This window comes from Oncorhynchus tshawytscha, linkage group LG03 (genome assembly GCF_018296145.1).
Source record: "Oncorhynchus tshawytscha isolate Ot180627B linkage group LG03, Otsh_v2.0, whole genome shotgun sequence".
Taxonomy (NCBI): domain Eukaryota; kingdom Metazoa; phylum Chordata; class Actinopteri; order Salmoniformes; family Salmonidae; genus Oncorhynchus; species Oncorhynchus tshawytscha.
This window is the reverse complement of record NC_056431.1, coordinates 20,742,389-20,753,385: the sequence shown is the minus strand read 5'-3', so window position 1 is coordinate 20,753,385 and position 10,997 is coordinate 20,742,389. Positions and strand designations below refer to the sequence as shown.

Sequence of the window (10,997 nt, the reverse complement as noted above, 5' to 3'; positions counted from 1 at the left end):
GGCTGATAAATCTGGGCGGGCTGCAACCTTTAATTCTGATCATGTGGTTGGACAGCTAAATTATACAGTAACATTACTCATTGGTCCAATGTTGTCTATCGACTGTACTTTCAGCCAATAACGTCATCGATGTATTATAAGGATTGGACCAATTTCTTTCTCAAAACCTTCGTTATAAAAATGTACTTTACAATGTTTGTGTAATTACCTGTACAATTAAATACATAATTTGTGATGTAATGACATTAATTCATATGGACGAAATGTTGTTGAACAAACCTGATTCTAGGACAGACACGATTTGATGAAACATGATCCTCACAGTTTTTAAATCAAATTTGCATAGTCCCAGGACTAAGCTATATGTATATACGTATATATTTATTTAACCAGGCAATTTTAAGTATACCCCCTATATAATTACTGGACAGTCATTGTGTATTTTATTTGCTTTAGACGAATTTAAGTGAGGTAAAACGGTAACGGTTGCATCATACATGATCGAGAACACCAAAGATTTAGGCCTAAAGTTATCATTAAAAGGGCATACATTTTCACCAAAGATTGAAGCAATTCGTTACTATGACTTCGTTTTCAAAAGGCAAATGCAAAAACTATTTTGGAGACTTAAGTTCAAGTAACTTTTTATTCAGAACTGTACACGCCTACCAAATGTGCGAACCCCACTCCATTATGGTTCACAAAAGGGTACGCCAGAAAATATCAGACGCTGAGAGACAGTGGTGAAAAACAGAATACAGTAGCTCGCATGCCCCCTCCCTACTCCATGACTAAGTTAATTAGCCAGCTCGGGTGCAGGCCCCTCACGTTTACAATGGTTCCCCGAGTCGAAGCAGTAGAGTCCATTGGGGGCGGCAGAGAAAGAAAAACACATTGACAATGCATCTTACACATCGCCGTCCCTGTGGAGTACGTCTGGACACCCATCCCGGATTGATGTGTGTGTGCATATTTTGTGCGCGATTTTGTCCCGGGGAGAGAGAACCGAGGGCCTTCTCGCGCTCCTGCTCTCTTTGAGTCAATGGTGTTCAGTGGTGTTCCAGCAGCTGAAGTTCTTTATGAAGAGAACAATCTGGAGGGTCTTGTCGGAGTGCCGAGCAGCTGCTGTTTTTTTCTCTGCCTCTTTTCACAAGACACAGGCCTGGAGATGGGAGGTGAATACACAGACAACTTTCCCCCACCCTGCCCCTGCACTGTAAACCCTGACATACAATGTGAGATGAAGAGTGGCACAGGCCAGGGTAACCAGAAGAGAAAGCATCGTCAATTTGTTCTCTTTCTGTTTGTTGCCTGGGGTAACTAATTTCCTTATTTCATCACTTTGTCAATGTTTTTCGAGATATCTCAGTCTGATTGTGACCCAGAAAGAAAGCTTGAACAAATGTAAGTCTTAAAACATAGCTACAATATATTGGCACACAATCACATCCTTTACCTGCTGGCTTATTTGAGGCATAGGGGAAATTAAGGCTATATGCTAATGATAGGAATTAAAGGATCATCCTGATTCAGGTTTGGTTAAAGGTGGCCGTTTATAACACAACTTTTATAATATATATCCCTTTAAGGATCTCCTTAATATCATTAGCAAGCATCAAGCCACAATCCTTCAAGACATTCATTGATTCATCAGTAACACATCTAGCCTCTCTTACCATATGATTATGAAAAGAAGTGAAGTTTTTATTCAACCCAAGCTATCACCCAGTGTTAACACTATTCAAGCGGCCTGTCCAGAACAGTACCCAGCAACCTGGCTTAGTCTGGGATGTGTCGGCTGGTGGGACCCGTAGTGAAGTCAGCATGCACAGGCAGGCTTTAGGCTGGTGGTTAGACTATGGACCCTACCAGAAGCCCCTCTAGTGGCTGTCTGAAGGCACCAGGTTTCCTGTGGTGTCCAGCTGCATGCACTTACAGGTGCAGGTCGACACTGGACACTCTGTATGGTCCCTATGGGGAACAGAGAGGACAACCAAAGGTCAATCAATAAACAACCATTAAAATGCACAAACTACCAAAAATGTGACTTCTCACAATGCTACCAAATCTAAATCAAATGCTATTTGTCACATGCCCCGGTGTAGAACTTACCATCAAATGCTTAGTTACAAGCCCTTAACCAAATCAAAGTTTATTTGTCACATGCGCCGAATACAACAGGTGTAAACTTTACAGTGAAATGCTTACTTACAGGCTCTAACCAATGGTGCAGGAAAAAAAGGTGTGTGTGTGTGTGTGTGTGTAGGTTGTTATTCTGGCACCACCTGGCCAGGTCTCTGACCTCCTCCCTATAGGCTGTTTTCGTAAGTAAAGAAATAAAACAACAGTAAAAAGACATTTGAAAAAAAGAGTAGCAAGGCTATATACAGACACCTGTTAGTCAGGCTTATTGAGGTAGTATGTACATGTAGGTATCGTTAAAATGACTATGCATATATGATGAACAGAGAGTAGCAGAAGCGTAAAAAGAGGGGTTGGTGGGTGGTGGCACAATGCAGATAGCCAATGTGCGGGAGCACTGGTTGGTCAGGCCATTTAGGTAGCATGTACATGAATGTATAGTTAAAGTGACTATGCATAAGATAAACAGAAAGTAGCAGCAGCGTAAATTAGGGGTTGGGGGGGGCACACAATGCAAATAGTCCGGGTAACCATTTGGTTACCTGTTCAGGAGTCTTATGGATTGGGGGTAAAAACTGTTGAGAAGCCATTTTGCCCTAGACATGGCACTCCGGTGCCGCTTGCCATGCGGTAGTAGAGAGAACAGTCTATGACTGGGGTGGCTGGGGTCTTTGACAATTTTTAGGGCCTTCCTCTGACACCGGCTGGTGTAGAGGTCCTGGATGGCAGGCAGCTTTGCCCCAGTGATGTACTGGGCCGTACGCACTACCCTCTGAAGTGCCTTGCGGTCAGGGGCCGAGCAATTGCCGTAACAGGCAGTGATGCAACCGGTCAGGATGCTCTCGATGTTGCAGCTGTAGAACCTTTTGAGGATCTCAGGACCCATGCCAACTCCTTTTAGTTTCCTGAGGGGGAATAGGCTTTGTCGTGCCCTCTTCACAACTGTCTTGCTGTGTTTGGACCAATCTAGTTTGTTGTTGATGTGGACACCATGGAATTAGAAGCGCTGAACCTGCCCCACTACAGCCCCGTCGATGAGAATGGGGACGTGCTCTGTGCTCCTTTTCCTGTAGTCCACAATCATCTCCTTAGTCTTGGTTACGTTGAGGGATAGGTTGTTATTCTGGCACCACCTGGCCAGGTCTCTGACCTCCTCCCTATAGGCTGTCTCGTCGTTGTTGGCCTACTACTGTTGTGTCGTCAGCAAACTTAATGATGGTGTTGGAGTCGTGCCTGGCCATGCAGTCATGGGTGAACAGGGAGTACAGGAGAGGACTGAGCACAGACCCCTGGGGAGCTCCAATGTTAGTCAGGTTAGTCGAGGTAATTTGTATATGTAGACAGGGGTAAAGTGACTATGCATAGATAAACAGTGAGTAGCAGCAGTGTAAAAACAAAGGTTGGGTAAATGTAAATAGTCCAGGTGGCCATTTTATGAATTGTTCAGCAGTCTGATGGCTTGGGGGTAGAAGCTGTTAAGGAGCCTTTTGGAGACTTAGCGCTCCGGTACCGCTTGCCGCTTGCGGTAGCAGAGAGAACATGTACTGGGCCGTACGCACTACCCTCTGTAGCGCCTTACAGTCAGATGCCGAGCAGTTGCCATACCAAGCAGTGACGCAAGGAGCCTTTTGGACTTTGAGGATCTGGGGACCCTTTTCAATCTTTTCAGTCTCCTGGGGGGGGGTATTGTCATACCCTCTTCAGAACTGTCTTGGTGTGTTTGGACCATGATAGTTTATTGGTGATGTGGACACCAAGGAACTTGAACCTCACAACCCACTCCACTACAGCCCCGTCGATGTTAATAGGGGCCTGTTCGGTCTGCCTTTTCCGGTTGTCCACGATCAGCTCCTTTGTCTTTCTCACACTGAGGAGAGGTCAAGGCACCACACTGCCAGGATATCGTACAAGACCTACGATGCTGTTGACAAAACTACTCTGATACAGAAAATGTTATCTGAACGTTCCAGTAATGTTCTTACCTAAACCAGCTGAGTATGTGACCTGCATGGCCGCCATGGCGGCAGTTGTGGCACCAGGTGAACCAGTTGTTGAACTGGGCCAGTTTGTTCTCCCTGGTCAGATCCACCTTCTCGTCTGACTTCCCCGTGCCTGGGAAAAACAACAGCTGTATGACTACACACATCTAATCTAAAGAGATTATTTTCTGTAATGAGAAGAGCTATACAGGTTAACTAAATTACTATTAATAATCTGGTTGATGTTTTATAAGCCAACTAAAGTACAGATCAATATCTACAATCATTATCACATTAATGATCTGCTTTATTTATTTTCTGTGTGATTTGTATTAGTTAGTGATACAACAACATTGTATCACTAGCTAATATACTGCATGTATGCATTTCTCTCGCTCAAGTACCCTGAAGTGTGTGTATACACTTGCATTCCTATTTGCATAATAGGGTGTGTAATGAGGAAGTTAGACTGGCTGCAGAACTGTGACAGTAGGGTAAAGTTGAACTTTGACACTGATCCATGACCAGTTTTTCATTCTCTCCCCATATTGTTTATGGTTAGGATTAGGGGAAGGTAAACAGATCCTAGATCTGTGGCTACAGGCAACTTCCACCCAGAGCCTATCTGTGGAGTATACCATGTCCAGTACCTGGGCAGTTGGACACAGGCGTGCCCATGTTCATGAGGCAGAGCGCACAACGGGGGAGGGGCTTCCTGCAGCCGGGGCAGCTGGTGACCTTTGACTTGGTGGGCGAGCCGCTGACCCCGTACTGGCTGAAGCCGCGGCCCTGGTGGGGCATGGCCGAGCAGCTGTACGATATGGACTTCCCACAGAAGTTACAACTCACAAACACCTGCAGCAGGCAACAACACAAAGGTCAAGTGTGATAAGGACTGGCAGGTTAAATTAGAGCTAGCAGAAGCCAACATCAGTAGGTTATAGCATCGAGATCATTGTTAAACTTATGAAGCTAGAGATGAATGTACTCGTCCAATACAGTGCATCATTATCTAGCTGACCAATAACAAAAACAATTAGCATCACTTATTAATCAGGATAATCATATTAATTATTGTGTTTTAATGTTTATGTAAAACCTGCAAGCAAGTTAGTCACTCAGTCACATCCTCCATGTGAAGATTTATGAACAAATAAACCAAAAGACAGAGACATTAATAACTATGAACAACTGTCCATCTCTTAGTGCAGTGTTCCCTTTCCCTTGCCTGTGCCAGTGGTTTGGAACTGGGGTCCAGCTTGCTCCTGTGGATGTCAAACTCAGCCCGTTTGTGCCAGAACCTCCATGCGTCCAGCAGGTTACGGTAGTTCTCGATCCAGCACTGGACACGCGGGTCCTTCACCACCTCCCCTGGGGAACCCTGGGAGGGAAGGACACTAGGTCATGAAGCTCCCCTTATAGTGACAAAGGTATTTGAGTTTGAAACAGAATGGAAGTGGGCTCCTGTTACTGTGTCAGTCTCACATCATCAGCATAGCTTCTATGATATTTGTATTGTCACTTTTACAGTTGTTTTTCGTTTTATCATTAAGCATTTGAACTCCAGCAAATCTTAAAGATTCAACAAATCTATAAGCCTGAATGTGGGGAAAACCCTTGGATAAAAGATCCAACAATCGATCTTGAGCAAAACTTATCTAATTCTAGCCAACATGGGACAGGTGATCATAGTATGAACCACAAGGTCGATGTGATGTCGAGCTGTGCAAGACTATTCAGCCCCTGCTCTGACCATACCTTGACCATACCTTGAGCATGCAGAAGCTGGCAGTCTGGACGTCTCCGGTCCGGTCCACGTAGCTCTCCATCAGGTCCACTCCGTCTTTGGTCAGCCCCGTCAGCAGGATCCCCTCCAGGTTCCCCACCTCCTTCATCTCACTGGTCAACTTCTCCATGTAGCGAGGCAGCTACATAACACACAGAGAACATGAAACAGTCCTTTCAATAGATAGAAACGGGGTAATCAGTGAATCTATTTGGTGTATGTTGTCGTGCGTTTGCTGGAGGAGGTCTTACCTGTGTGTCGTTTAGGAACATGCATGCGAAGGCCACTCGGTCCGTTACAGCCACACTACTCTCATACTAAGGAGGGAAACACAACAGGGGTTCAATGACTAAGTTGTACTTTTTTTTAAACGTTGGAATCTTCAAACTACTATGTCAAACACTGCCCTCTTCATGCTGCTGCTGATATTTAGGATTAATTTGTAGTTTCCCTGAAAACTCACTGAGGCCCCCTCGTGGTCCCTAGCCCCGTTTGACAATTCAGGTACTATAGCCCCTTGTACTTCAGCCTAACATGATAATGAATGTTATAAAGGGTTGGATAATGCATATACAAATCTGGCAACCCAGTTTATATCAATGGTTTACCCCTTTCCCTGCGTACCAGTACTCCGTCGTATGTGCCAGGCTCACTGGTGAGGAAGGCAAACATGACACACAGGTAGGGGTTCTTGAGTTGCAGCCTTAGAGAGCTGCACATCTCCCGCCACAGGGAACTCTTCTCGTCCGTGTAACCTGACAACGCCATAGCAACCACGTTTAGGTTCAGGTCCCCTGCAAGGAAGGAAGGGTGGGGAAGATTGGTTTATTATCTTGGTTCATGAGCTTCCACTGTACACTATAGCCAAATCTGAATCTAATATTGGTGGGTATACTTTGACTGTATACTGTTTGTTTACAGTGGTGAAATCCTAGCAGTATGTTATAGTACTTTTGCTGTGATGGAAGTGACACCTCAGGCAGCAAGAGCACAGGAGGGCAATACATGTACTGTTAACACTCAATATCTAATTAATCTCCCTGTCAGTCTGTGACCAGGCAGTAATTAGTAGCATACTTTATGCTGTGTACAGTACATAAAGTGTATATTGCAAACAAGTTCTTGAGCCCTTACAAAGAATCTTCAAAAATGCATTACATAGCCCTGTCCCAGATGACTCCACGCCAATACCTCTCTCAGCGGAGGCTCCCTTGTTGAGGATCTGGATGGCCCTACGGATGTCCAGGTTGAAGAGGGCCACGGCGGCCGCACGCTCCCACTCCCCCTCCCCCTCCAGGGAGCGCAGGAAGGGCTCCACGTTGATGTCAGGGCCTCGGTTGATCCAGCCACACAGACGCAGGGCAAGGCTGCGCTCCTCGCTGTGGAACCTGGGGACGTCCGTCTGGCGGTCTGAGCCGCTCCAGCACCGTCGGTTCTCTGTAGTGCCTGGTGGAGTAGAGAAACAGATATACAAATGTTACTTCAGAGGCTTTTTTGCTCCAATTTGAAGAAAATCTAGGGAAAACACTGAAAAAGAGTTGTATAAAACTTACAGTACAGTACCTATGTAGAGTGTTACATAATACTGTCAAGGGTTCAGCCTGTATATTTAGCCTAGATATAAACCTAAAGATGATCTAGATCTTTAGGTTGCTTACCTGAGCTGGACTTGACTATGTTCTTGATGCCTGAATAGACCAGGGCCTGTTTGTTCCCCTGCTGTTTCTGCTCCATGTCTTCAGTGTACTGCTTCATGAGTGATACTTACATAGGAAACGGAACGCTGAGACATCATAAGAACCACAGTGCAAACAGTGACATACAATATAGCAACTTAGTCTATGTACATTGTATCCAGCATATCAGGTGTAAGAACAAAGACAAATGATAATTCAAAGAATCACTACAGTGCAAGCAGAACGCCAGGCATGTTTCTCACACAAGGACAGTGTCTACTTAAAAATAAACAGAACAAATTTAATAAACAGCACATGAATCATCACGCAAACCTAGATATGTTTAGAAATTAGTAAGCACCAGTAATGTAATAAACCAGGGGTATTCAACTCTTACCCTACAAGGTCCGGAGCCTGATGGTTTTCTGTTCTACCTGATAATTAATTGTACCCACCTGGTGTCCCAGGTCTAAATCAGTCCTTGATTAGCGGGGAACAATGAAAAAAGACAGTGGAGCTGGCTTCGAGGTCCAGTTAAGATTGAGTGTAATTAAGCAATAAGGCCGGAGGAGGTGTGGTATATGGACAATATACCACGGCTAACGGTTGTTCTTACGCACGACGCAACGCCTGGACACAGCCCTTAGCCGTGGTATATTGGCCATATACCACAAACACCAGAGGAGCCTTATTGCTATTATAAACTGGTTACCAATGTAATTAGAGCAGTAAAACAAAATGTTGTCATACACGTGGTATACGGTCTGATATACAATGGACCTTCAGCCAATCAGAATTCAGGGCTGAAACCACCCAGTTTATAATAAAGGATATAGAACAGAGTGTACCACAGGGACTTGAGCTGGGGGTCATCCCCTCCGGCCAGCAAATGGTTCTTCCACACCTGGACCGTATCATGACCGTACCTGGACTGGGCCCTCTGCCTCATCTTAGTGGCTATGTCCTTCTCTACAGTACCCTCCCCTCCCACGCCCCCCTCCTCAGCACACTCATAGAGGTGTCTGCCGCAGGCCCACATGAGCGAAGTGGTGGAGCTCCAGGCTAAAGAGATACGTTCGAACACAGTGAAGTCGGTCATGGTGCGATTGGCTGCCGAAACCACCACCATGCGGTTCTGAGAAGTGGGGTGCCAGGCGAAGCTGCCAATGAGGCTGTTGCTGGGCTGCACGCTGCGCTCAATGATTGTGGGCTCTGTCTCATCACCGATGGGCGTGGGCGTATGCTGCATGTCGTAAAGGCGGATGATGTTGCTGTCGCGTGTCAGCGTGGCCAACAGGCCCATACGTGTGGGGCACCAGGCCACCTGGGAATGAAAGGAAAGGGAGTTGTACATCCTTACATCCAAAACATGTAGGCTACAGCACAATTATGCATTACGCTATCACACAAAAAGTATACTCCTGATATGTGCAAGTCGATTGTACACTGGATGGCAGGGGACAACAGAATTTCACAACAGACCAAAAAAAGCATACCAGTAAGTTACCTTGGTGAGCGGCTTGGGCTGCTCGGTAAGCGTGAGCACTGGCTTCTCAAACTTGCGGAGGTCCCAGATGGCCACCTGGCCCTCAAAGAAGGAGGCCACACGGTCTGGGAAGTGGGGGTCCACTGTCACACCCTGGATGGCCTTGGTATTGACGAAGGTTTTCTGGCTGGTGTTGCGCAGGTCGAAGATGGCCAGGTTGCGGTGCATGCCAGCCAAGAGCAGCTTCTGGTCACGGGGCAGCCAGCAGAGGGACAGGCAAGCATCGTTCTGGCCTAGCTCATACAGGGGTTTGGTCACCACTAGGCCAGAGTCTGTGTCTCCTGACGAGAGACGGATCTTTTCGGTGGCTACACTAGCCTCTGGGGAGAACTTACTGCTAATGTCCCATATGAGCACTGAGAAGTCTGCTCTGTGCTTGTCCAGCCCGGCGGCTAGCCAGTTGCTGTCTACAGGGTTCCAGGCTAGGGTGTTGCATTGACGTGCATGCTTGGGCACAAACTCTTTCCCCATTAGCTCCTTGCACTTGGAGTTGTGGCTCTGGCCTAGGCTAGTGAGGACGACCCTACCGTTAGCCTGTCCAACTGCTAGCAGACATTCAGGCTCGTGCTTTGGGTACCAGGCCACACATTTCATGTAGGGGGTGTCAGAGTTGATCGCTAATAGGGTAGCAGCGGTCTCCTCAGAGAGGGGGAGAGCTCCGGCTTTGGTCTCGCCGCTCCCCACAGGTCCGATGCGGTACAGTCCAAGCTCTGAGTCACAGATGACATAGCGGTCGGCGTGGTGGAGAGACCACAGAATGTCTGGCTTTGAGCCACTCATTGTTCAAAGGAAGCGCTTCTTGCTTTTTACAACTGGGTATACTGGGGGAAAACAGCATTTACAGTACAGCTGAAAGTTACCAACTGACATCTAGCAAGTAGTCTAGTAGTGAGCAAACTAATGTGTTTAGCCTACTTTATATAAACGAATATGTTGAACCTACTTTCTATAAACTTAGCTGAAGTTATTGTACAAATCTTGTCACAATGTAGTTAGCTACCATTATGTTCAGCACGGGACCAACATATTAGGTCGCTAACTGCTGGCTAGTGACATGTGACAAGTGGCACAGCTAACAGACGATTTAGTTAGCAATCCCAAGGCGTAAAATAACGATAGGCATAAATTGCATTAAAATTGCAAGATGTTAATGCAACATTGTATCTAGCGAAATAGTTAATTAAGCTAAATGTGGATATAGGATACTTTGTAGCAGATTTGTTAGCAAAAAAAATGTGAAAGTCTGCTATCTTAGCGAGCTACAGTAGTTAGCTAACGTTCTGTCTAGCTGCAGTGCTAGCTAGCTACAATTGTTTTGACATTGCAAGATTAGCTTTCCGAAGTACCAGTATCAACAGATCAACCGTAAATAAACATTCGAAAATTGTGTTTCTAATAATAAAGATAACAAATTATTGAAAGAAACTTACAAATTGCTAGACATGTCAACATGGACAAAACTGGTTGCCCACTAGTTACCACAGCCACAAAGTTAAAGTTGCCTATATCGTAAAATTTCATGAAAACAAACATTAGCTTTTTGGTCTTAATTTAAGGTTAGGCATAAAGGTAGCAGTGTGGTTAGGTTTAAAATCACAGTTTAAGAAGATACATTGTAGAAATAGGAGAGCTTTATGATTTTGTGGCTGCGGTAACTAGACGACCACAAACCAAAGCCGTGCTTGTTTTCATGTTACACCAAAACTTTTCCCCGGAAAAAAACATATTGCTATTCGATTGGTCCGGTTACGCACAAACCCGTTAGAATTTTGGGGAACACGGCACTGTCAATTCCTAAAGGTGGCGCTACAAACAAAGATGTATGATATTGGGATACGACTACATTTGTATTATATTGTAATAGTAGA

General features: G+C 45.6%; 1 protein-coding gene across 2 annotated transcripts; it reads right to left on the bottom strand.

Annotated features, from left to right (window-relative positions):
- Nucleotides 1–632: 632 nt before the first annotated feature.
- On the bottom strand, nt 633–10,839 carry LOC112229975 (GATOR complex protein MIOS). Of its 2 annotated transcripts, XM_024396165.2 has the most exons (12): nt 10,560–10,839; nt 9,091–9,950; nt 8,418–8,907; nt 7,566–7,664; nt 7,099–7,353; nt 6,532–6,701; nt 6,159–6,224; nt 5,891–6,049; nt 5,350–5,502; nt 4,772–4,976; nt 4,125–4,254; nt 633–1,971 (listed from the first exon to the last, which is right to left on the bottom strand). In XM_024396165.2, the coding sequence occupies exons 2-12, from the start codon at nt 9,907–9,909 to the stop codon at nt 1,881–1,883; spliced, it is 2,637 nt and encodes an 878-aa protein (XP_024251933.1). In that variant the 5' UTR covers nt 9,910–9,950; nt 10,560–10,839; the 3' UTR covers nt 633–1,880. The 2 variants fall into 2 exon arrangements, with proteins under 2 accessions (XP_024251933.1, XP_024251926.1); XM_024396158.2 differs by having other exon boundaries at nt 9,091–10,839.
- Between the last annotated feature and the right edge of the window lie 158 nt (nt 10,840–10,997).

Excerpts from the sequence above, each read along its gene's own strand:
- LOC112229975 (XM_024396158.2), bottom strand. The coding sequence starts at position 9,909 with ATGAGTGGCTCAAAGCCAGACATTCTGTGGTCTCTCCACCACGCCGAC. Across the intron at positions 7,665-8,417 it reads CCTGTGGTACACTCTGTTCT|TCATGAAGCAGTACACTGAA; the intron begins ATATCCTTTATT and ends TGTAAGTATCAC. Across the intron at positions 6,702-7,098 it reads GGGAGCCTCCGCTGAGAGAG|GGGACCTGAACCTAAACGTG; the intron begins GTATTGGCGTGG and ends CCTTCCTTGCAG.